The sequence below is a fragment of the Peromyscus californicus genome, unplaced genomic scaffold, assembly GCF_007827085.1.
Source record: "Peromyscus californicus insignis strain IS unplaced genomic scaffold, ASM782708v3 Scaffold_13__1_contigs__length_99412109, whole genome shotgun sequence".
Taxonomy (NCBI): domain Eukaryota; kingdom Metazoa; phylum Chordata; class Mammalia; order Rodentia; family Cricetidae; genus Peromyscus; species Peromyscus californicus.
The window spans coordinates 6,790,223-6,815,917 of record NW_026294424.1 but is presented as its reverse complement, the minus strand read 5'-3'; the positions used below and the strand labels follow the sequence as shown (position 1 = coordinate 6,815,917).

The following is a 25,695-nucleotide window of genomic DNA, read 5'->3' as shown; positions in this document are numbered from 1 at the left end:
TGGCAGCACCATGCCTCTCCATCTGTTGTCATGGAGCAGTGCAGGGGAACTGGCAGTCTGAAGACAGAACCTGTTGGGGCCCTGCCTTCTGGGTCAAGCTGGCCCTGCAGTTGCTCTGAGAAGCCAGTACAGTGTGGCTGTTGCACATGGAGCCTCCTAGGTTCCATCTCCAGGATGCTTCAGGCTCACCCAGCACTGCTAAATGATCTTCCAAATAGGGGTCAAGTAGCCAGTGGAGGCACGAAACACTCAGGCAAAACTTGAGTTCTGTATAAATGGCAAATTTGGAGTCTTCTCAACCTTTACTACTGATCCCTAAAGGTGCTAACTATCAGCCAGCTGCTAACATGGGAAGCATGAGCCTTGTAAAGATAAAAAACAGTATCTCTTAGACAGATGAAAAGAAGAAACCAGAAGTTTCCTCAGCCTGTACTAATTCTTAGAAAGCAGTGTCATGTCCTTGTCTTGATTAGGTAGTAGAGAGCATTTTATTACCAAATGGGGTTGGAAATCCTAAATCTTGCTAAGACATTCTCCTGAGGATTTTGCAAACTCTTGATTTAAAAAAAGATCCTTAGTCCTAGATGCAGAACTACATATACCTACAAGCCAATGAAAATGTTCAATCACATGAAAACAAAATCCCTTTTGGAGATACCCACAATTAATGAGTTGAAACTGAAGCTGCTGGAAGCAGAACGGAAATGTATCTGAACTTACCCTCTATACAAATGTAATGGATAAAGGTACACACATACCACAGCTTTCTTCACAGATGTTAGGAACACAGTGTTTAAGTTTGTTACATGACAACACATTCAAGACAATGAGATGTCCTATGATGGCTCGAACAAAGCAGACTCATACTAGCCTCATTCTGAAACAATGTATGATGTATTACTTGGTGAAAAACCTAAGGAAATCCAAGAGGGCAGATGTGTTGCCATGTGTCCAAGATGAATCCTCTGATCTCCAGAGAGAACTGGGAGACCAGGCAAAAGAAAGCCTTGCTTTTCACGTTCAGCCTTTTGTAGTATTCGGATTCTTATATGTCCACTTGTCATTGAGCATCTTCAACCCCACCATTCTCCTTTAGAGCCCGTGGACGCCTTATCAACCAGTTCCAAGGTCAGCTATTTCATGACATTCCCAGGAAGACCCTCTATTTTATCTTGCCATCACAACAGTAGGACCTCTGCCTGAGGAACAGGCAGCATTCAGAAGAGCTGAGGTTGGATTAGTACATCCAGAAAGTTCAAGCTAAACCATCTAAGAAATGAAGTATTAAGGAAGTGAAGCTAAAAACAAAGACAGTGGAGAAGCAGCAGAATGAAGAGAAAGGTCTTGTATTTCACATAAGAATGCACTCAACTCAGGAATCTCACCAGTAGAAATTTATGGTAACACATTTTGATTACATGTGTAGGTTAAAAAAAAAAAAGTATTTCCTGCCAATAAAAATGCAGGACCAATTTTCTTTTAAACAGTGGGTTTACAGACAAAAATGGATCACACACTGCCTGGATAGGGTCAACAGAAAGTTGGACTGGTGGGCTATGTGCACCAACTCAGGAACCCCATCTATTGGAGAACGTTTCAGAGGACTACTTCTGAATGATACTCCCCCGCAAACAGAGAAGAAAGAGGACTACTTCTGAATGATACTCCCCCACAAACAACCCTGCATCAGGGATTGCCTGACAGGATAGTCTGGGGTAGCCTAGAACCCAAGCAGGCACTTCTAGCCACATGTGCACAGTTCCCTCACCACCACTTCCCCAAATTCTGCAAACACCATGGGACTCGGGTGATAGAGGAAACAAATTCCAGGATGGTTCAGATCGAGAGTACAAAGTCACAGTTCTGTCTTCAGTGGTCTTCAACAGGAGTGAAGAGTTGGTGGGACTGGAACCAGAATTCTCCCAATGGCCATCAGATGAAGCTCTTGCCTTTCTGGCTCTGAGTAACTGTCTGAAGAACATGGTCCCTCCTCCTCCTCCTCCTCACTGTTCCAGAGTACGGGAGGTGCTGGGCTCTCTGGAAGCCCACGGAGAACATAGTAGAAAAGCAGCAGCAGCAAAGGCTCTCCAGGAACTAGCACCACTGAGGAAGCCTCCTCCTCCAGAGAGCTCTTCCACACCTGCACACCCTGAGAATCTTTGGAGTTCAACATTCAGAGTGCTATCCAGCCCAGCAATCTGACCAGTCAGGGCTGTCCACGCTTGAGCTTGGACAGTGTGGTTGACTTGGGAAATGGCTCCTTCAGCAACAAAGTAGGTGGTGCAGGGAAATTTGAGCATCAAGAATTATCTCCAAGCTGTCTGGATACTGCCACAGCCAGGATGACTCTGACAGCTGCTCAGGTAGCCTACAGACCTTCATAGCCCTGACTGGACACCAGGAGATCTGTTACAGGGAGAGTCCTTCTGATACTGGGCCTGCTTTGATCACCCCTTGTGGGTCTTGTAGATCTGAGTCCCTGGGGACATATATTTTTTATATTCCACTGTTGATCCTCTAGGAGAAAAAAAAAAAATCACCCTGCCCCCACAGTCTCTCCAACTTTTCAGGCTGATGCTTGCTTTGTCCTATCTTGAGGTGCCAGGAGCTCAATGGCTCAGACTCTGCCCTTTCCTCAAGAGTCACACAAAAGAAGAATGGTCTCACAGCAGGCATTAACATCTTTTCTTTTAAAAAATAAATATTTATGTAAACTTAGGGAAGAAGATTCAAGGAATCTCCTTCCCAAAGCACAAATGTCCCATATGAGTCAAACCAAGATTAAGTCCACCAACTCACTAATGAAATCCCCCTCCCCAGAAGCTGCTCTGCTGAGGGGCAGGTATGCAGAGGAATCATCTGCCTCCCAGCTCCTCAGTCCCCTTTGGTGATGAGGTCCTCAATGTAGGCATCCAGCTCGTCATCTGTGTTGATGTCTATGTCCTGGAACAAAGTGGGGTGGGGGTCAGCTGGGGCAGGAAAACAGGTTGGGGGGTGGGACTGGGCCCAAACTCCATCCTGTTATCTCTTGCCCAGCTGTCTGTCTCTCCCTCCTGCCCTGCTTCTAAATCTCAGTTATCCTTTGTCATCAGTCATTGTGCATGCCCAGGAAAGTATGAGAACTTTCTTATCAGGTTCTCTGGTTCTAACCTGCATCCCTCCAACTAACTGGAGTGTCTGATATTGAAAATTGGACTATGCTGCAACCCTCCAGTGACTTTCTGCTCTTGTGTTCAAACCGCATACTTGGAGGTCCTGCCTCTCCTACCATCTACCTACCCTACTACAGCTGAGTCAGATCCTAGTCTCAGTGCAAGTATCTCTTCAGAGTCCACTCTGAGCAACCTAGACAAGTGACTTCCCCAAGGATTCGGTCTCTCATTTGTTACTTCACAGTACCACCCCATTTGTAGCTCTAGCTTCTCCACAAGCCTTCCCTCAGAGATCAGGCTCCCAGTCTCTACTGTGTAGAAGAAGGTCACACCAGACCCCCAAGGGACAACGTCTCACTTCTCCACTACTCAACCCCACCTGGGAAACCATTTAGGTAAGTAAGAATTTTGCTTATGCCTTAAAGCGTTCTCAAAGCAAACTGTCTGGTCTGTGGGGTCTGGCTGGCATGCGGCCCAGTCAGCTCTATTACTTCAAGTGCTCTTGTCAGGACTCTGAGCAGCCAGTGTTGGAAACAAAGACTCCTGTGAGTGGCTGGAGTCCTGTGAGAAGTCCAGCCCCACTCCCAGCTGGTCTAGCTTCTACAAGAGCGGCTTGGCTTACCTCCTGTACTTTTTGCAGGAGTGCTACAATGTTGGTCCTCAACTTTTGTAACTTCTCCTCTGTCTCACGAAGCTTTTTCTCGGAGGTGCGCAAGCTCTCCTCTGAGGCTTTTGCCCGCGAGTCAGCACGGCTTTGGTAGGAATGGCACAGATTCTGGAGCCCCACCTCATACTGCTTGAAGTATTCTTTCTGTGGAAGGAAACATGGTAGGGGCCATGAGTTCACAAGTACACTTGGTTTTATTTCAGTACTAGGGGAAAGCAGTCTTCTAGAACCAGGGCAAAGAGGTCTTAGAGGCAGTCCGTTGGGGATACCACAAGAATGAGGACACAATGCACTCAGCCAAGTGCTTAGTAAACTGGAAGGCTGTCTTACCTTTCTACATAGCAAAAAAAGACTGTGGGATCATTCTCCTAACTCAATCACACCTTTCTAACTCCAGAATAGGACTTCTATATCCAACACAGTGTTAGGATCAAAGATCTATCAAGCACCCACCAACAGCAATTATCCCCAGATTTGTATAGTAAATAGTTGTACAGCAACAGAGCCTTTTATTATGAAGTGGCTATAGTAGTTAAAAACAATTTTAAGTCATATCCCAGTATGATCTGCTCAGAAACAGCCACTGAGAAAGAGGAAGTCATTTTCATGGGCAAAACCACCACCACAGGTCCTGGCTGTCCAGGGCAATCTGAACAACTTTAGCACTAATTTGTTTCTGTGAAGGTTGCATGAGCTGCTACATTGAGGGGCTTCTGACTGCTGTTTTGCCTTACAATCTACACTATGATCTCACATCGTGATAGCAAGAGAAACTTCACATTCTACATAAAAAATATCTTGGCCGCAAAAAATAAATTAAGTCAAATGCAAATATCTTGAAGGCAATTATATTAAACTTTTAATTGTGAAATTACTCGAGAACACCATTTACACAGTGATAAGGACAAAAATGAACAAAATTGTAAGTTTGGTTTTAGAAACTACAACCAGAATATCAAAGCTGTGCACTAGTACTGGTAACTACTTTTACAAAAACAAGCTAGATAATATTTTTAGAATCAGACAGTCATACTGATTCTGTTCTGGGCTGAGCGGCAGTGCCTACTGCTAAGGTCCTGCTTTACCCTGGCTTTTGCTTTGAATTTCACAAGTTGATGCCAAAAGTAACAAGTCGAAGATGTTTGTTCTCCTAGGACCTCTGGAGAGCCCAGTCTAAACAAGGGCAAAAGCCAAAGCCTGGGCTGGGCTTACTTCGAGACAATAATGTCACAGGACTCATGCTACTAAAGATGCCCCTATAAAGGCCAGGGCAGCAGACAAATCAACTTGTATGTTTCTGTAAATAAAGCCATATTCCCTGATGGACTGCCTCTAGATACTTCCAGGCTATAATTGCAGAGGTGAGTAGTTATCAAACACCATATAGCCTACAAATCCATTATTATTTGCTAACTGGCCCTGGGCATGGTTCAGGTCAATTCCTTCAGCTCCAATAATTTTCTACATAAAAATGAGGCTAAGACTGATATCCAAAGATGTACCATATCCCCAACCCTTTCAGCCTGTTGCTGCTCACAAAAGCCTCCTGCTCCCCTTTCAGACAGTCCCCTGCTCTTACTGAAGCAGGCATTTATTGAAGCCCTAGTTGTTTTTTATTTGGTTAGGGATTTTTGGTACTTTCCCTCTCTACCAAGCTGCCAAGGCTCTCTGGCCACTGCCACATCATTCATTTCTCTCAGGCTTATGGCCAGCTACCTAGTAGCAGTAACTCCACCTCTAGCAAATCTTAAGATGGCGGAAGCAGAAAGCCAGCAGAGTCCACTGGGCTACATGAGTCCTCATGCTCATCTCCAGACACTACCAGCTTTCCTCTTCCTCTCTCAAGTCTCAAGTTCTAGGTATATTGAGTCTAATCTCATTAATGTTACCTAGGACAGGTTTGAGAAAAAGAAAAGAGATATGTTTGTCCTAAATCTGTCCAGGAGCCTCAAGGGTGAAGCTCACTTCTTTTGGTGCTCCAGGGCTTTCTGCTCCAATCTCCTCTCAGTAAGAAGGGAAGATGATGATACAGTAATAACAAGCATGAGGGGGCAACTGGGTGTAAAAACCAAGGCAGGCCAGACTCACCAGAGGAAAAGATATTAGTTCTTCTGAATTCATAGCACTTAGCTCCTTCTTGGAGATGGGGAAACTTGGAGGCAAGAAATACCGCAAGCAATTCCTAAGTAGGAAAAAAAGGAGGGATGAGAACTCAGAACAGCATGGTAAAAGTGAAGAACTATTGTCAGCCCTAAGGAAAAGGCTTAAGAAACACAAACCGAAGAATCTGGACCAGGAGGTCAATAGTCTCATGGTTGGTACTTGAGGCAGTAGTGTCTGGCTCAATGTTGAAACCGTCAGAGGTAGAGGGCTCTGGCAAGGCCACAGCCTGCTGGGCCACCACAGTCTCCTCCTCCTCACCACCTTCTTGCTGCGTGTCAGGACTCTGATGCTCTGGAGAAGGTGGCTTCATCAGTCGTACATCTTCACTGCCTTTCTCTACCCTGTGGGGGACACAGAACTTACCATGTCTGTCCTAAGCTCCTAATAGGCTGCTAGGAAGGACATGAGGGTACCTCCTCCCTTTACTCTAGCTGACTTCTGCTATTCTGATCTCCCAGAAGAGGGCATTACCAGCGGTCTCTTGGTGTTGTGTCTGTGGGCACGTAATCAAACTTCACTTTCCACCGAACCACATTCTTGCCCATCTCTACAGCTGTGACACGACCTGTATACCATTCTCGGTTCACACGTACCTCTACATGCAGTCCTTTATCTGAGAATTCAAACACAAGTGAGAATCAGAACTACATCAGAGCTCCCAACTCAGCCAGTGCTGTATTGTAAAAGGTAGTCCCCAGGTGGGTCCCTAGGTATGCATCCTGATTTAGCAATGCAGATTCTTCCATCTGTCATAGAACCACGACACAGATGAGTGACTTGCCGAGGGCAAACACCAAAAAATTAGTGTCAAAACAAAACAAACAAAAACCACAAGCCAAGCATGATGGCATATGCCTTTAATCCCAGCACTGGGAGACTGAGCCAGAGGATTACAAGTTCAAGGCCAAACTGGACTATCTAATGAATGTCTGCTCAAAAATCTCAAGCATCACAAATGAAACAAAACATCATGAAGGGATAGCTGGACCAACTGTAGATAGAGACCAAGCCCAGAAAGCTGCTAGCTTAAGGAGGAGGCTGCTGACAGTGAAGGCTCTATTTCCATTTCCACCACAGGCTGACAGGGACCTCCCCAAACTTGCCTTTCTGAGCCTTCTTGAGTTCAGCTGGGTCATCTTCCCCAGCACTGTCTGAAAGCTGCAAGGAGAACAGTCTATTAGAAGCTTCTTCAATGGCCTCTAAAAAGTAGTTTTTTGGCCACCCATGGTCATCGGCTGTTAACACGTCTTCTTATGCTGTCCCAGGTATCTACCCTTTTGCCATCTTTATGAACAGAAGAGCAGGCAAGGGACACATTCAAGTGATTCTAGGCCCCTAGGTGTACACCAGTATATATTGACCTGTAATTAGAACAAGTCTCAAGATCTACCTGGCCCCATGTTTCTAATCATCTGGGTAACAAGAGTCCTTGAGAGGTCAACTAGGCACAAAGTCTCAAGTCATGAAGACCATGGGGACCGGCACAGGCCCAGGGAGACAATCCCTGTGAAGCTCATGTGACCACCCACCTCATTTGCCTCCTTTTTCTCCTCCTTCACAGCAAACTTGCCCCGCTTGCATCTCTCTTTCCTCTTCTCAGCTTCTTCTTCAGCCTCTTCCTCATCAGAGACTACAAGACTCCGCTTCCGACCTGAGGTTGCCTACAGCAGAAGAGTAGGAGTGTGAAGGGACCCTCCCTGTTTAGCCTCTAAAATGTAGGAAGATTTTGTGTAGCCTAAAGAAACTATTCGAAGGAGTTTATGCCAATTCCTACTTGGAATTACTCAATACACACATAAGCAACCTTCTGGCCCTTACACTATGTGGACTTTTGACAGTAGCAGCCACAAGAGAAGCCTCTCAGAGACCTCCTTGACACACAGTGACCACTGCCACAATCTACCAAAACCACCTGTCACCAAGTTAACAAACTATACCTACACTGTAAGAAGCTAGTGGAGGTGACTCAAGTTTGCAGCAGACCAAGGTTGGGTCTGCTGGGTAAAAAACTCACTGTCTAAGTTCTGAGCAAGTCTCTTGTTATGTAGGCTCCTCCTCTTCAAAGGCATCAGAAGAGTTTTAAGATTCAGTGATTCTGGATTTCTCTACTATAACTTTCTTTCAGGCAAAACGTCTCACCACAGAATGTTTAACAGGTGGCTCCGGCTTCTTGACCACTGGAGTCTTGATGGCTTTTTGAGCGGGGACATCCCGAAGGTTCTTAGAGTTAGGGAGTAGAGATGGTGATGGGGGCTGCACAGGAAGGGTGAGTCGGGGTACAGTCTTGATGGGAGGGTTTGTAGGCTTTCGGGGTGCCTCAGCTGGCTGGAGGAGCCTGGAAGTACTAGTTTCTCCTCGGGCTGCTGTAGTAGGCGGCTTTGGGGGACTGCTGGTAACCGAAGCCTTTCGGAGTTGGCTAGTTGGTCTGGGAGTATGAATAGAAGGGGGTCTGCTAGGAGCATTCTTGATCACTGCAGGTAAAGGGGGTGACCGAGGACGCTGAGGTCTCCGCACAGGTTCCTAAAAAAAAGCCCACAGACAGTAGGAACACTGATCCTAGCTTAAGACACCAGAAGAGCCCACCTCCCTTATGCCCCTGGGCTTTACTTCAGTGGAAGGTCTGGTAGTCACTTCTAAGGGCAATTTCTTCAGGTCAGCTTGTGAGCGGATGGGTGTAGTTTTCTGCAAAACAAATGCAATGACAAATTTGTTTGCAATCTTTCTGGACCCTCACTATGTGCCTGGGGCAGTAATCAGTTCTATTTCTGAAAGCTTTCTATTATCACCTGAAAGGCACTAAGTGTGTGTATGCATGTATATATGTATACACTATGTACATATATACATATACATACACATATATATTTATGTATATAAAGGGTATGTAACGGATTCAGCAACTGAGAAACTGGGGAAGTCTTTATAACTTCTAAAAAAGAAACCAAAAAGGTGGGAAAGACTGGTGAGGGAAAGTTGGCATGAGGCCAGAGAAGTAGGTGGGATTCAACATGCTTAAGACATTTCCAGTTAGTGAGTATAGTGTACTGAACAGACACAAGAAGAAAGGAAATTAGTTTTGCAACCAATATGAAGTTGGGGGCTATAGAGATGGCTCATTGGTTAAAAGTGCAGATTGGTCTTGTAGGGCACCAGAGTTCAGGTCCCATCACCCACAACAAGGATCTGATGCTCCCTTCTGAATCCATAGGCACCTGCACACATTCCATGCATATACTTATGCACAGACACAATTTTAAAATAATAAAAATAAATAATTTTTTTAAAAAATGAAATGACATATTGGAAACATTAAGTACACATAAAAATTTGATCAACCTTAAAAATTAATCTTTGTTTATCAAATTTGCAATATAAAGATAATACTTTTCTACATACTGGTAAAAATTGGGGGGGGGGTAACTGGGAGGAAGGAAGGTGGGGAAACTGCAGTTGGGATGTAATATATGAGAGAAGAAATAAATCAATAAAATGAAAAACAATACATCTTCTCTAAGGTTACTTGAGAAAAAATTTTTTTTTTTTTTTTTTTTGTTTTTTCGAGACAGGGTTTCTCTGTGTAGCTTTGCGCCTTTCCTGGATCTCGCTCTGTAGACCAGGCTGGCCTCGAACTCACAGAGATCCGCCTGCCTCTGCCTCCCGAGTGCTGGGATTAAAGGCGTGCGCCACCACCGCCCGGCGAGAAAAATTTTTTTAAAAGCCTTAACATTTTGTAAACTCTTTTCCAATTTCACAAATTATCAAGAAATGATTATGCACTAAAAATAATATATGCATATATTAAATATACACGGGATGGTTCCCTGTGACTACTAAAAATTTTTATGTGTAGGCATTCATGCAAAATTGGAAAGAGCAACTCCAAAGAATCTTAAGTCCAAGACCAGCCTGAACTTAAGCTGAACTCAGTGAGACTTAAAAAAATAAAATAAAAAGCAAGAAAAGGGTTAGAGATATAGCTCAGTAGTTTAGCTTGCCTAACACATACAAAGCCCTAGTTTAATTTCTGATAGGAGGAAGAGGGAAAAAAGTTATAGAACTATTGAGTTAATGGTGATTTCTTCTAAATACATTGGACTGATTTGGATAAAGAAACAAAATAGTTTGTTGTCCAAATAATCAACCGGAAAAGTATTTGGAACTCAGGCTTGGAAAACCTTGGTGGGAACACATGGTGAGTGGAAGGGACAAGAAAGCCACTGAAGGCCTTAGTACTGGACAGACTGCTGACATGGGCTGGTTTTGCCCACTTGCCCATGACCGCATACCTGAAGAGCTTCTAGCTTTTCCTGCTGCTGGCGAATTTTCTCTGTCAGCTGCTTTTGCTTTTCTTCCTGTGTCTTTAGGTCCTTTTTTAATGTCCCCAAGGGAACCTTCTGCTTCTGTTCAGAAGCTTCACAGCTGCAAAGAGAAAAAACTGGTGGCAAAACAAGGTTCCAATAGGACAGAGACTTGCTGTCTTGCAACTACCACTGAGCTTCCAATGCATAAGAATGGTATGTGTTACAGGACACATTTACTCTTCCTTCTTGGGTACATACCATGTGCAGCAGCCAGAGATGTGATGCTATGAAAACACCGACCTCAAGAGATACCCCAAGAGTGGAGGGAACAGTGGGAGGCTTGGTGAATGTTGGTTAGCTTTAACTGTCAACTTGACACAGCCTAGGGTCATCTGAGAAGAAAGCCTGGATTGAATAATTGCCTAGATCAGACTGGCCTGTGGGCATGCCATGTTTGTCAGGGACTACCTTGTTAATTGATGAAGGGGGCCCCAGCCCACTATGGATGGGTAATATCCCAAGGCCTCAGGCTGTGTAAGAAAGCTGGCTAAGCATGAGCCTGAGTCACTGAGTCAGTACACAGTGTTTCTTCTTGGTTCTACTTCAAGTTCCTGCTTGAATTCCTGCCTGACTTCTAAAAATGATGGACTGTACTTGGAAGTATAAGCCAAATTACTTCTGGTCCTGATGTCTACCACAGCAACAGAAAGAAAACTACAACAGGGAGAGAAGAGTAATCACAATCCTTGTTAAAGAAAGGCTCACCGGTCCTGCTCAGGATCAGGGTTCATGGAGCAAACCCAAGTATCAGGATAATCTTTTTCTACTGAACTCAGCTGGAAGGGGAGGGTTCTCCATTTCAGACACAAATCTGCAAAAGAAAAAACACCCCTCCCTACAGGTCAGCCACACCTATCAACAATTACTGGAATCCAGATTCCTCACAGCTAGGCCCCCACCAAAGATGTCCTGGACTTTCAACATTCTTTATCTATTACTACAAAACCAATTCATTTACCTTATGGACAGAGATTGCAGCAAGGACTAAAAATACCATGGAATCTTAAGGCCACCAGCCCTTCCTTCCTCCAGGCTCAGTCATTTATTCATACTAGATACAACATGGTATCAAACCTACTGAGCCTGGCCCATCTGTGGTATGAAATGCCCCCAAGGTAGGATGACTGTCCACCTCATGAAGAGAAACTAGAAGAACTAGTGCAGCCTCAAGACTGTGCTCACAGAGCAACTGCCAAACAGATCCTGTTCCTGGTGGAACTCAAGTTTATGAATATTAGTCAAGTCAGAAGGCCAGCATGAGGCTAAAGAGAAGAAGGCCAGCATGAGGCTAAAGAGAAGAGTATCATGACAGGAGTCTGGAGAAGAGTTCCCACCACTCAACTCACCACACTGGATAGTGGTTGGGATTTCCATAGCCCTCCGGCGTTTGAAACGCAGCTCACTGGACGGAGGTTGGTTCCAGTTGGCAGAAAGGTAGCCAAACTCATCCCAAAACTTGATGATTCCACGCTGGGCTAGAAGGTAAATGCCCATACATTACAATTAGAAGCAAACCTCACCGCACTGTCTTCCTAACTAATAAATTCACACTCACACACCATTAAAGCATCTTAAGGCTCAAGGTAAAAGAGAGGCTGAGACCTGGTGGCCAGCCCCATTACCAATGGCGATGTCCTTCCAATACTGCGCCAAGTGCTCCCCCATTGCTCGAAGTAGATGTCGGTACTCCTTAGCATCAGCGAAGTCTTGCTTGTTATGTGTAGGCTCCAGAACCAAGTAGGGCACATCAACAACCCCAACAACCCCACCACATGCCCTGCAAGGACAAAGAGGTCACAGCTGTCACCAAAACTCTTCTGCCATTCATCCTGGGCTGGAAAACTCTCCTAGAGCAGTACTCACATGCCCCCTTCAAGCTGTGGGCCCACTTTCTCATACATCTTGATCAGGCGGCTACAATTGTAGATAAACATGCCATCTAGGTCCCGGTGTTCAATATTGACCCCAAAAACAAAATTCAGTTCCTTGGGTTCTTTGAGTGCTCTAATAGAGGAGAAAAGGAAAAAAAGAAAAAGAGAAAAAGATCAAGCCTATTAACTCATTAACACAAAAACAATATGGTGATAAAAGTGTGTAAAGCTTTTTGAGACATGTTAAAATTTGCCATCTCCATTCAATGTGTGATGTTAGACTTGATAAGGTTCTGTACTGTTCAGTGGCTGTCTGTATAAACATTGAATTCTGGGTTTTGTCTTTTTTTTAAATGTAGCAAAACAGGAATGGATTTAAATATGTATGTGTTACTGTGATACTGCTACAAATCTCCTCTGCAGAGAGAATTAAATAGTGGAATAAATATAACATTATAATCATATCTTCCTCAAAATTCCAATTATGTAACAGCAATAGTTCAGTTTACTTTGTTTTTCAAGAGAGTCTTGAAACTCACTCTGCAGACCAGGCTGGCCTCGAACTCAGAGAGAGCACCATCTGTCTCTGCCTCCTAAGCACTGGGATTAAAGATGTTCATCAATACACCTGGTTTATTTAACAGTAATAGTTTTAAAGGCAAAAAATTAACAAGAATACGTGAGAGAAGACACTCATAGGACACGACCAGAAAATCTTGGGACAAGTTAGAGTGAAGTGACCTGAAACTTAATGCCTGTGGCAAGGAAGCAACCTGGAGTCTAGCTGGGAATTCATGCCCTAGAGCTTGAGATGCTCTACAGAGAGAGCGCTAAGGTCAGAGACCTGATGATGTAGACCCAAAACAACATATTCTAAATGAAAAGGCACAAAACTCAATCTATAGCTGAATCATTCTACATTTATAACCAGCAGAGAGAATGAATTATGAACTATAAAAAATAAGAACATAGCCAGGTGGTGGTGGCGCATGCCTTTAATCCCAGCGCTAGGGAGGCAGAGCCAGGCAGATCTCTGTGAGTTCGAGGCCAGCCTGGTCTACAGAGCGAGATCCAGGATAGGTACCAAAACTACACGGAGAAACCCTGTCTCGAAAAAACAAAACAAAACAACAACAACAACAACAACAAAAAATAAGAACACATATTTTCAGAAGAATAAGGGAGTTTCATGTTTTTTATTTTAATGTTTTATATTTTTCAAGTTTTACACAATAGGCATTTTGTACAACTTTAACAGAAAAGAATAAGAAATGGACAGCTGTGAGAGTTAAGTGTCAGTTCTGCCTGCCTTCTGCAGGGTCAGAAGTATCTGACCAGCACTGGCTATCGCAGCAGTGATGGTTTTCTCAGAGTAAACTTGGTACCAAATGGCAACCTGTTGGTGCAAATGTCACATCATTTTAAAAGACCAAAGGGTAGCCGGGCGGTGGTGGCGCACGCCTTTAATCCCAGCACTCGGGAGGCAGAGCCAGGCGGATCTCTGTGAGTTCGAGGCCAGCCTGGGCTACCAAGTGAGTTCCAGGAAAAAGGCGCAAAGCTACACAGAGAAACCCTGTCTCGAAAAACCAAAAAAAAAAAAAAAAAAAGACCAAAGGGCTGTGCAAGTACTCACCGCTGCTTGGCATCCTTGATTCTTTTCTTGACATCAGCTTCTCTACGCAGGGTGATGGCTGTATTCTGGACCTGCCGCAACATCACCTGCAAATACACGCCCATCAGGAGAGGGGAGGAGGTGCTCCAGGCTACACTAAGTAATAGGAGATTTGTACACAGATAGCACTGATGCTAAAACACATCTGAAGATTATTTCTTTCTACAGAAAAGTGACCTGACTGGGGACAAACTTAAAAGCTGCATTTCATTTTACTAAGGTCAGGATACTGGATCCCAATGCCACATATGCCAGGAGAGAGAGCCTGAGTCTGAGGACTTACCCTAGAGTCCCGTGTCAGGTCTCCACCCATTCGTACTTCTAATGTCCGAGCTTTGCTCTCTGCCTCCCGGGCCTTCTCTTCAGCTAAACCCAGAAGAAATAAAAAGTACAGAACTCTATCATCCTTCATTGATCTACAGAGCAGTTCCTGCTGTATAAGAAGTGTATGCTAACAAGGAAAAGGCCACCTAGAGGAGCAATGGTCACATGGGGCAGCCTGTGGGCCTGAACTACAGAACTGCTTCAGGGAAAACAAAAAAAAAAGACAACTGACATTCAAAACTGTCATGGACAAGATGGTACATACTTATATATAATTCTAGTACTCTGCAGGCTAAGGCAGGAGGATCACTGAGTTTGAGGCCAACATGGGATAAGTAAGTCTATCTCAAAATCATAAACCCAAGTAAGCATTATTTATACCCCATATTCTTAAGCTTCACAAATAAATTACAATAGTTAAAAAAAAAATTATCCAATGGGAATTCAACCTTCAGCATGAACTGGAGCCTGAAGAATGCTTCAGACAATCACCCCCACCAAACAGCTGAGAAAACTGTGATCATTTCTAGGGAGAAACCTAGAGATTTCTGTCCAACTTAAAGCTATATGCAGGATGAGATTATTTCAACTGGTTTTGAATCTATATCTGGCTTGATATCTGACTTAAATAAGAATCTATAGATTTGTTTTATGCCACTTCAGCCCTGCATAAAGTTCTATAAATAGTGGGAGGAGAGAGTTAAGTCTAGAGAGACAATGCTGATAGGATTAGATATGGGGAGAGTTGGAGAGGAACTGGCTCCAGTAGAACAGCTCTGTCCTAGGCTTTGGATACAAGCAGTGCCCCAAACTCCATCCCTCCTTCTAACACAGGGAGTAGCATTACCAATCCGTGCTACATGCTCTGCCTTCTTCACTTCCTGTTCTGCTCGAGTCTTGAAACGGCTTGATGTATACTTGTACATTCTGAAGAGCAGAAAAAGCAACCTGAGGGCCAAGCAGCAGTGGGCCAGGCAGCCAACTTGAGCAGCTCAAGCAGTACCCTGCCTCCTCCCATGTGGTACTACCCTGGCTTCTTGTGATGAAACAAATCCATGCTCATTTTAACAAAATGATTCAATTCCTTACTCAATTTGTCCCTGGTCTCTTGATGTGTCTTTGGTGTTTAGTAGGGATCACTAATTGCATATCAGGAACAAAACCCAATAATAAGCCATGGCTTTCCCTCTCCTGTAAAGGGTCTATAGGCCCTCTGTGCTACTCTCCACATCTCAGAAGGCACTTCCCTCAACTGGCCTGGCCAAGCAACCCAGCAGCCTGTCTGTCACTTCCATCCTTACCAGGGAAAAGACTCTCTGGTAAACAGGTATACTCAGCAGTGTTAAGAGTCTTCACAGTACACCATCCTAAGATCACCCCATTTCCCAGCCCAGATCATGGTAGCTAGGCTCTTACCTGGGTTTATACAAGCAGCAGGAGAGTCTCTTGGTCTGCACCTTGTGCCCATGAATGAAGATCCTCATCCGCGGATCAATATAGAGCACAGCAGCATAGGCTCGGAAGGAGCGTCGTTCTGGCTTCCTGAAGATAGCAGGAACTGAGGAGTACTGCCTCCACACTACAGTAAGCCCAAAGCTATGGACTGACTTCCTCTCTGCAGTTCCTCACCTTTCATTTCACATCCTGGTTTCTCTTCACACTTTGACCAGAATGGCCCTTTATCATAGGTACTATATACTGCCCTGTCATGTCCCTAGCACAGGTGCCCCACAGACACTTCACCTGGCCCTTAGAGGGAACCCAGTGCAATTTTACCACCACTAGACCCAGGCCTCAGTTTCTTCTGTCAAATGAAAGAGTTGGAACAGGGAATCATTAATCTTTACTTTAGTTTTGCTGAGGAGCCACCGTCCTGCTATTAAGCAGGTAGGAGCTCTCAGCTCTATCAATACTACCACCAAGAGAAAGCCAGGAAAGGGACTCTTCCATTTTTCCCTGAAGTCATCTCCTAAGGGAGTAAAGACCAGTTCCAGGGCCTGCCACCCTGCCAGCCATACTCACGTGCCCTCTGGGGAGGTCTCTGCCATCTGGATATCTTTTGGATTTGAGATTATGTCTAGTTCCGGCTCTCCATTGTCCATGAGCTTGAGATTAAAGATGATCACCAGTGTTCCTAGGGAACAGAAATCCTTTCTCTCTGCCAGCCAACCCAGGTTCACTCCTACACTACCAGAGGCTCTAGGGCTCCCAGATTCTCTGGGCTACATATCCGAAGCCTACTCACCACTATTCCCGGGAATCTTCATGAACTGGGTCATCACTTGCTCCTCATTGTGGAAGGGAGAGTACTTATAGACGAGCTCTGTCTCAATGGCAAACTTCTCCACATTGTCTGTGACAGGTTCCCGTGTTCGAGCATTCCAGGTAGGCAATGGGACTATCACCTTTGTTTTGAGTGAGGACAGATGGACACTGTGATCGGGGCTCCAGAGCCACCTTCCTCCAAACATGCAGCTTTCTTGTCTCTTCAGCTGTGGAGTCTGGCATCAGGTCTTCAGCTTCTGGTCCTTCCTCAAACTCCTATCCCTATGCTAGTCTGTGCCTCAGAGCTCTCTGTGTCTCTCTGGAATGTCTTTGGCCATTTCATTAATCTGGTAAGAATTCTACTTTTACCACTAAGGGAAAACATATTTGCAATTATCTAGTGACTCTAGACGTACACAATACAACCTACAACTCAGTAATTCTATTTCTGGGTAAACACTCCTACAGGAACTTCTGCACATATTTACCAGTATACACATATAGGAATAACCCAAATATTCACTACAGAGTGACTCAACTGAAATATGCTATGGTAATAAAAATGAACAAAGGCACAGCTACAAACATCAACATGGATGGATCTCACAAACACAGTAATATCTGAAAGAGATACAGTGAACTTCTATGTTGTCAGTCCATGTGCACATGTATAAATACATATACACTAGTGACAAACAATGCCTCCCACCTCCCAAAAGGGAAATGATCATCCTAAAAAATTACCAGAAGGTGATTTCCCCCAGGGGCACACTGAGGACTACTAGGTCAGATATTAATAGGGGACTTCTAACTTTGGTTTATAATTATGGTTACATGGGTGTGTGCTTTATTGTAATAATTCCTCAACATATATGGAATTTGATTTTATGTCTAATTAAAAAAAATCCCTTTTCTTTAAAAATCTAGTGGCTTCAGCATCTCCTCATCCCTTGCTCAAAGCCAAAGCCCTTGCAGAGCCCAGCAGGGGGTTGGCTGAAGGAACTCTCTCTGCACAACAAACCAAATGAAGCACCTCATGGGTTCAAGCCAATGGCCCACACGTAAGACAAAGAAATCCAGTGTCTTAGCGCGTGTCTGGGTGATAACTTGTTAGGAGCTTTAACACTGCTGGTTTTCTAAGAAGTCATTCAGCCACAGGGACTGGTTTGGACAGATTCCTTCTGGGCTGAAAATGATCTTATTTTGAAATCTTGGCAGAGTCTGCAGTAGAGTACAATCCAAAACAGTGACCTTCTAGCACCAAGTAAGGAAAAAATTTCATCTAGCTTTTCTACCAAGGGAATCAAGTTCCATTTGCATTCTGTGAACTTGTATCTATACCAGGTGAGGTATTTTTAAGCAGTCCCAGGTGAGGACAGCACCACATTAAATTGTAGGCACTAACTTTCACTACTGCTCTTACTTGGCATTTCTCCTTCAGCTTTTATGTCACCAATCTTCCATTTTCTTCCGAGACTTTCTCCTCACATACACACCTTTTAATGTTGGCCTGTTTAGGTCTCAAATCCTTTTCTTGCTACACTTTCTTTCTTTTTTTTTTTTTTTTTGGTTTTTCGAGACAGGGTTTCTCTGTGTAGCTTTGCGCCTTTCCTGGAACTCACTTGGTAGTCCAGGCTGGCCTCGAACTCACAGAGATCCGCCTGGCTCTGCCTCCCGAGTGCTGGGATTAAAGGCGTGCGCCACCACCGCCCGGCCTACACTTTCTTTCTTAAGTGATCTTACCTGTTACCAACAATCCCAGAGCCTAGGACTGGGGATGCAGCAAAAAGAAAAGAAAAGGAAAGGAAAGGGAAGGAAAGAAGAAAGGAAGGAAGGAAGGAAGGAAGGAAGGAAGGAAGGAAGGAAGGAAGGAAGGAAAAGAGAAAAGAAAAAAAAGAAGAAGAAAAAAAGAAAGAAAAAGGCCTAGATATTGTCCCCAAACTCCAGACAGACTTTACTTTGCATGCCCCAACTAACTTACATTGTCCTCCCTCCATATTCCCTCTCTTCCATTCATTCCCCAGGTAATGGCCCATTATCTCCAACTGCCACAACTGAACCTGCAAGTCTCTTTAACCCTTTCCTTTCCCCCTCCAATAGTCATCAAATACTGTACCAGTGAGTCTCACACTCTAAAAACTGTTTCTTTCATCCCCAGCTTGCTAACCATAGTCTGGACCTCTCAGCTGGTCCACTCTATTATGAACACTGTAAAATAACCACATAGACTTTTCTACAGAGATTCTGATAGTAGGAACTGCTTGATTAAAATCCCATTCACTCAGCCGGGCGGTGGTGGCGCACGCCTTTAATCCCAGCACTCGAGAGGCAGAGCCAGGCGGATCTCTGTGAGTTCGAGGCCAGCCTGGGCTACAGCGCGAGATCCAGGAAAGGCGCAAAGCTACACAGAGAAACCCTGTCTCGAAAAACCAAAAAAAAAAAAAAATCCCATTCACTCAAACAAGTCCTGAGCATTAGCCTAACCTGGCCATGCCCTGTTCTCCAAAGACCACCTCTCTCCCCAGCACCAACCTCAAGAGCTTAAGAAGAATGTCTTCATCTGACTCCAAGACTCCATTACCAGACAATATTTCTGAATAACTCAGCCCAGGTTGTCTTCCTGTCCTATCTTCTAGAAGTTGGCTCTTTATAGCCTCAGTGTATTTTTTTCCAAATATGCTGAATAGGGTAACAAACCACATCTAGCAGGTGAACAAATCAACTGACTGGATAAATAAAAATGGTAGGAAAAGGTACCCGGTTTAACATCAATTAGTTTACCACAAATTTATGCTCAGAACTCAAAAGGACCGGTACAAATTCAATCACTGCTAACCAATAGAGAGGAACAGACTGAAATTTTCAATTGGGCCATCTACTTGAGTGACAGCTATGAATTAATTTCTTTCTATACATCCCAGATACCTCTCAAGCTCTAAGCTCCATTACTCATACCTGAAAAGAAGTTGGCCACCCCGTCCCTACTCCCCTACCAAGAAATAGCTCTTTGACAAGCACAGTGATAAATGCCTTTAATCCCTACAATCAGGAGGCAGAGGCAGGTGGATCTTTGTGAGTTTGAGGCCAGCCTGATCTACATAACAGGTTCCAGCCAATTAGAACTACACAGACTCTGTCTCAAAAAAGAAAAGTTGTTGTTCTTCAGTATTTGAGCCATCAAATCACAAAGAGAATCAGCTAGGCATTTGTAATTAGGTAACTGCCTGCACAAATGATTACAAAAAAATTTTTTTTTAAATATATATGGATGTTTTGCTTGCATGTATGTCTGTGCACTACATGTGTGCCTGGTACCCGCAGAGGCCAGAAGAGGGTATCAGATCCTGTTGAACTGGAGTGGGTGCTGGGAATTGAACCCTGGTCCTCTGGAAGAGCAGCCAGTGCTCTTAACTGCTGAACCATCTTGCCAGCCCCAATATATTCTAAAAGTAAGATTTATTACCTAGGCTGTCTTTCAGGACAGCAATAATCACTGGGGCAAGGAAGCAGCTGCTAGTGAGACCAGGTGGAAGGCCCTATTAACAATGAGGCTCATACTGATACTTACCTGCTTTCACCACCTGCCTGGTTAGGGATCTGATTCATGGTTTCTGATATAAGGTAGAGCAATACATTTCCTCAAAAAGAAAATGTGTTCACAACACACTCCACAAAATAATCATCAGAGGGAAAGACACTGATATCAGGCCCAAAATGCCCGACCTGGTAACACGGAGACACCCTCCACAGAAATGGGGTATCCTGCAGATAAGGAAAAGCTTCAAATCCAACTCTCACTGCTTGTCACTTCACAGTCTCATTCTCTAAAACAGAACAGCTGTTGTCTGAAGTATCTTGAGATTTCACTTCTTCTCACATAAGGTATTATCAGCCTTACCACCCTCCAAACAATGCATCCACTCATCTCATCCCATAAGAGCAGACAAGTGCTCCAATTCTATAACTCCAAGGAGCTCAGAACCACAGATAAACCCACTAAGTGTTAGGCCACAAGGATGAAACCTACTTCATCAATGCCTTCTTCCTCATGAAAGGTACGAGACAGGAAGAGGCAGGTCATGGTGTCTTCCTTCTTAGTGAAGAGGATAAAATCCTTCCCGATGCGCATTGAGCCCCTGAAAGGGAAACAGAAAAGAGATCACTCTCCCAAGGACTCAAAGCTCATCTGAAAAGGGAGAACATCTTCTGGGCATAAGTGAGCATGACCAGAAGGATCTCCTCAAGACAACCAATGGCCCCAGTCCCAGGTGAGTCCCACAGCCCGTGTCCCCTCCCACTCAGCTAGCACTCCTTGATGTGCCTTCCTAAGGGTCTCTGTTCCTTAGACTATAACCTTTAACCTCCTTGAGCAAACTTCTCTTCCATCCAAGGGTTTCTCACTTTCCTTCTAGAATATATCCACTCAGACCACAAGCCCCATGTGAGTTTCCCTTTCTCTCTACTGCCACAACACTAGCAAGTGAACCTGCTTGAGCTCCAGGCTCACGGGGTCCTCTGTGACACCATCAAGTTCAACTCCAGCAGTGGACACCCTGAACACGTCATCTTTTTGGGCAACACCCTGTTCCTATCCTTTCCTCCTTTCACTAACACAGAATCCCCTCCTGTCCACTCATCAAGGGGAACACTGTCAAGAGAACAGTAAAAAGATGAGTCTCACAAGTCTTTGAAAAACCAGCATGAATGCAACATTTATCAAAACACAAAGGCTAACTTTTTTTTAAATCATGCCATCAGGTCCAGATCAAAATTTGATCTTTGGAAATAGTTCAAGGAGGCCTCCATCCATATCCAGTAACTCCAGCCATTCTCAGTCTCAGAAGTGCTTTGGCTACTTTGAGCTCACTCTGATGCAGCCTGGAGTTCGTCTTCTACAAGGCACACAGCAGAGTGGTAGAGCACTTGCCTAACATGTGCAAGGGCCTCGGTTCAATCCCCAGAATCAATGGAGAACAAAACTCATAGTGGAATCAACGGTTTCCTTTCTGTTTGGCCATGTTAATCCTCATGGAACAGGTAGAGACAGGCTTTTCAGGCAGCACAGGGCAGGGCAGCAGTATACAGCAGCAGCAGAACTGTCCACTCAACACTGAGCTGTTTAGCTCCTTTGTTCTAAGCAGCTCCTGGGCTGTATGGCTATTATCTCATTAGTCCTTACAATCTCCCAGGAGAAGACAATGGTAGGAAGCCTCATTAATTTCTATCTACAGTCCAGACTGGCATGCCAGACACACAAATGAACCTCATGTCCCATTTCCCAAGCACTCATGAAAACTCCCAAGATACTGATAGATAGATACCCTGAGTGCTATCAATTCTCCTTTCCCTTAAATCTCATGACTAGTTTTCCTGCAGCTTGTGGACAGCATTGCCCTTACTCAAATTTGGCAAGACTTTCTTAACCCTATTTTTTTCGCTTCTGTTTTTGGTCCTGACTATAGGGTCTGATCATCAGAAACCCCAAAACACCACCTTCTTTGCTAAACCCTATTCTCACCACAAATCACCTCGTATAACTTCTGAACTTTGAACACTAGATGGCTCCAGTTCAATGGGACCTTCATAAAAGCCTCCTAAACATGTTGATAAACCGCATTCTAACTCTGTACACATTTCTTCTCAGTCTTCTAAGTACTTTCTCAGTCATATTTTACTGGCTCCTGAGGAGAGTATCAGAAGTTAGAACCTCATTTTCTCAGTTAGGAAACCATCAGAGGTGAAGCTGCGTTTGCAGAACTGGTAGGACTAGACAGAAGTTGACTATTGGAGACCTCATTTACAGCTCTTAAATTACCTTTTCAGAACCCTCTGGGGAAGGCTCCCACTGTGATCATAGACTAGAGACTCTCAAAGCAATAACAATACGTGATCCTAACTATTTGGTAAGTATGATCAATTTTCAAGAAGCTACAACTTTAGTGACTAACTGGCTGGATTGAGATCTGAACCTCTGACCAAAGTGAAATGGACAGTCTTTCTAATCAGAAAGACCTGGTTCACATATTAACTCTTCACATAAACACTTTATACTCTCAGGCAAGTCACTTCACTCCTATACATCTCAATTTCTTCATTAGGCAATGTTAACAAAACCCACTAAAGTATGGTTTAAATTATATCATCCATACAAAGTTTTTAGCACAGTACCTCCTGGCACATGGGAAATGCTTATTATTAACATTCAGTTCCTTCCCTGAGAAAAAAAATCAAAGAAAGCCCAGGAACCAGGCCCCTGGTTTCTTTGGAAGCACTCCCTTCTCCACACCCAAAGCACAATGCACATGAAGGCCAATCAAGGCTGTTAACAGATCAAACCACCACCCTTTCTCAAATAAAACAACACGTTTCCACAGCAAGACTGGAACATGACTCATAATTTCATTTGCACAAACTCCAATTCCACTAAATCTTATTCCATCCAAAGGTATGTACAGCTGGAAGTGAGCATTTCAGAAATAGAAACCTTTTTCTCAGGGCTTCACTCAAAACCAGAGCAACACATTCTAAGCACTAAACAAGTGGGAACCAAGGCCTGAGGGATCAGTCCCAACAGATGAAAGGTAGAAGATGGGTCTCCTGCTATATGGCCTTACAGGATGCCCACATAGGGTACTCTAGGAGAAATGTGTTTCTTTTGTTCACTCTGGATCCGCAGTGTCTGGCACAAGCATACTGATACATTGTGAACTGACTCCCTTGCCATCTCAGATATGCCCTGGCCCCAGAAGAGAACCACGCACATTCTCAAACACAGGATAAAAATATTACTCAATAAGAGGAGAGAGAGTTCTAGAGAACAATGTTTTAGATTCATACTACTCAATCTACTGAGAAAATTCTGCTAGACAGCTGGTAAACTACCTCCAATCATCAATCCTTTCTGACTCTCCTACCACTCCAAAATTATAGTCTGGGAGAGAAAAAGGGATAGACAGCAAGAGCACATTAGCCCTATGACAGGCTTCCAACATACGTACGATTTTAATCCATTGCCATACTGCCCAATTTGGGTGGACTCAGGAGTTCGTTTGGCTGACTTTCCAAACTGGATCACACTGGCAGCATCACCTCAAGTGGTAGACAAGAGAAAGTAAAAAGTTAGCATTTCTTTCATGGCTCTGTGCCAGCAAAACTTCTCTCCAAGGAAATTCAGTCATGAGACATAAGATCCTTGCCTAGTCCATCAATACCATCACAGTGCTCTCTGTGTTGTTACTAGAACGTGGTAAACAGTCTCAAGGGAAGAAGCCTCAGTAGTTAGGGCTCCAGGATGTTGTGCAAGCTGATAAATACATTGTCAAGAGACAGGTAATCTAACTGATTTCAGGTTGACATTCGTGTTGTCCAAACATTTCCTATGTTAGGACAAGATCCAGCAAACACACAGTGTAATTAAGCCTGAGATGTTGCAACAGGTTTCTCATTCCCCAGGTGGATCTTCTAGCCACAACAGTGAGGTCACAGAAAAGCAACTTTAATAGTAAATTGTTATGCTCCGCAAAAGAAACAGTCATCATAACAACTTACTCGGATCCATTCCTGCTCCATCATCTAAAAAGCAAAGCATAAATCCTCCTCGAAGATCTTCCCGCCTCTCTGTAACAGAAGCAGTTGCCATTACTGGGCTGTTAGCACTTACAGGGTGACAATCTGAGTACAGAAGGTGAACCAAAGTGAAGCCTGGTACAAAAGGTTAGGTCAAATCTAGTTTCTTCTAAGAGTATTATGCTAGGGTGAGTCAAACTTCAGGGCCCTTGAGGATGTGAAGCTTCTCTAGTGCTTTCTAATTCACAAGGCTTCAGAGAATCTATTCGAAGAGACTAGTACTTAACATTTAAGACCGTTGAATATGCATATCTTAGCTTTCTTATATATCATATCTTCCTATTTATCTTTTTATATATCTACATGATTTACATAGGGCCGAACATTTACCAAACACCATGGATCCCAAGTCATTTAAGTAGTCTATTAAGTACTTTATCAACTGTTCAAACTCAACAGGGTACCTTCCTTTGTGATTTAAGGCTGAGGTAACATTCAAATAATGATGTCAGATGTAGTATAAGCACAATCGTGGCAGCTGCCACCTGAAAAAATTACTATGTTTATATATGATCACTTCTAGACTAACTGCAGATTGTGAGCTATCTGTAATCACTCTTATATCCCCTCCTAGATATGGGCCCTTGAAAAGAATCAAAATGACACAAGATGCAGCAAGAGGTTCTTAGTTCTGGGATAGACCTGCCTGGTTAGAATTACAGTCCTCCAGCAGTAAGATCCAGTGCAGCTCTGGTAAAGGCTTCCTAGCCAACAGGAAGGGGACATGACACAGACTGTGACTGCCATTCCAGCAGGTAGATGAATTATCTTAGTAGCTGTCTTATGCAGCACCATATGGCAATTCTTAGCAGGTAGTAACAATAGAGAAAACAGTCTCAAATGAGGAAAAAGGCTATGCGAATTTTCAAGGTGCCTTTTAATTCAATAAAGACTACATAAACAATGGGAAAGCAGAAAATGAATCAGGGACATAAACAAAACATGTAAAGAACCACTAACATCAAACTTCTCAGTATAGACACTGTTCATGGTCCACTGCTCAGCACAAGAATAAAAGTAACATGTCTATTAAAAAGGAGGAAGTCTGTGTAAAATAGTCTAGGGTCAAGTCCAAGGCTACTTTGGAGCCTAGTCTCCAAAGGAGAGTCCAAACTTCAGTTCACTTTGTACAATTATCTATCCTAACAAATCTGTTTTAAATGCTTTTTGTTTTCCTTCAGGGCAAAACTAAGTGAGTCATGACTGCCCTCTGCTAAATAGACAAACTAATATAAATTAAAATACTATTTGAGATGGACCATAAACCACAGAGATTTTTAAGCATCTCTCAATGTTCAGGAGGCTGAACTCTCATTACAAATACCTCTTCAAAGTTATAGAGTGAGGCTCTTCCTGGAAAATCCTAGTAGATGAAAACATTTCTCCCTAAGGCAGTACCTCTTATCAAAATCTAGGTAATCCAAGAGAAATGTGGCAAGCAGGAACAAGGGTTTTCTGTTGTTATTGTTTTTAAAGTATTAAAAGCTTTCCAAGTTTCTGTCTATAAGAAACAGTCCCATGGAAACTCAAACTGGGTGAGGTACATTGCATGATGGCAGCAGTGTCCTAGAACCTGCCCAGAGACATTTGCTGT

The 25,695-nt window shown here is 43.8% G+C and overlaps 1 protein-coding gene across 2 annotated transcripts in view; it reads right to left on the bottom strand.

Annotated features, from left to right (window-relative positions):
* Positions 1-1,330: 1,330 nt before the first annotated feature.
* The window catches only part of Morc2 (MORC family CW-type zinc finger 2), a 40,645-nt gene continuing 16,280 nt past the window's right edge, over positions 1,331-25,695 (bottom strand). For both annotated transcript variants that reach the window (XM_052736329.1, XM_052736330.1), the window contains exons 4-26: positions 24,024-24,092; positions 23,474-23,564; positions 20,503-20,611; positions 16,456-16,615; positions 16,233-16,344; positions 15,627-15,752; positions 15,058-15,137; positions 14,170-14,252; positions 13,848-13,933; positions 12,207-12,347; positions 11,966-12,120; positions 11,690-11,818; positions 11,049-11,154; positions 10,269-10,401; positions 8,590-8,664; positions 8,122-8,502; positions 7,512-7,643; positions 7,086-7,140; positions 6,454-6,595; positions 6,099-6,323; positions 5,908-6,001; positions 3,775-3,963; positions 1,331-2,943 (exon numbers count right to left, since the gene is read on the bottom strand). In XM_052736329.1, the coding sequence (XP_052592289.1) occupies positions 2,875-2,943; positions 3,775-3,963; positions 5,908-6,001; positions 6,099-6,323; positions 6,454-6,595; positions 7,086-7,140; positions 7,512-7,643; positions 8,122-8,502; positions 8,590-8,664; positions 10,269-10,401; positions 11,049-11,154; positions 11,690-11,818; positions 11,966-12,120; positions 12,207-12,347; positions 13,848-13,933; positions 14,170-14,252; positions 15,058-15,137; positions 15,627-15,752; positions 16,233-16,344; positions 16,456-16,615; positions 20,503-20,611; positions 23,474-23,564; positions 24,024-24,092 (2,942 nt within the window). In that variant the 3' untranslated portion in view covers positions 1,331-2,874. The remainder of the gene's footprint in view (positions 2,944-3,774; positions 3,964-5,907; positions 6,002-6,098; positions 6,324-6,453; positions 6,596-7,085; positions 7,141-7,511; positions 7,644-8,121; positions 8,503-8,589; positions 8,665-10,268; positions 10,402-11,048; positions 11,155-11,689; positions 11,819-11,965; positions 12,121-12,206; positions 12,348-13,847; positions 13,934-14,169; positions 14,253-15,057; positions 15,138-15,626; positions 15,753-16,232; positions 16,345-16,455; positions 16,616-20,502; positions 20,612-23,473; positions 23,565-24,023; positions 24,093-25,695) is intronic.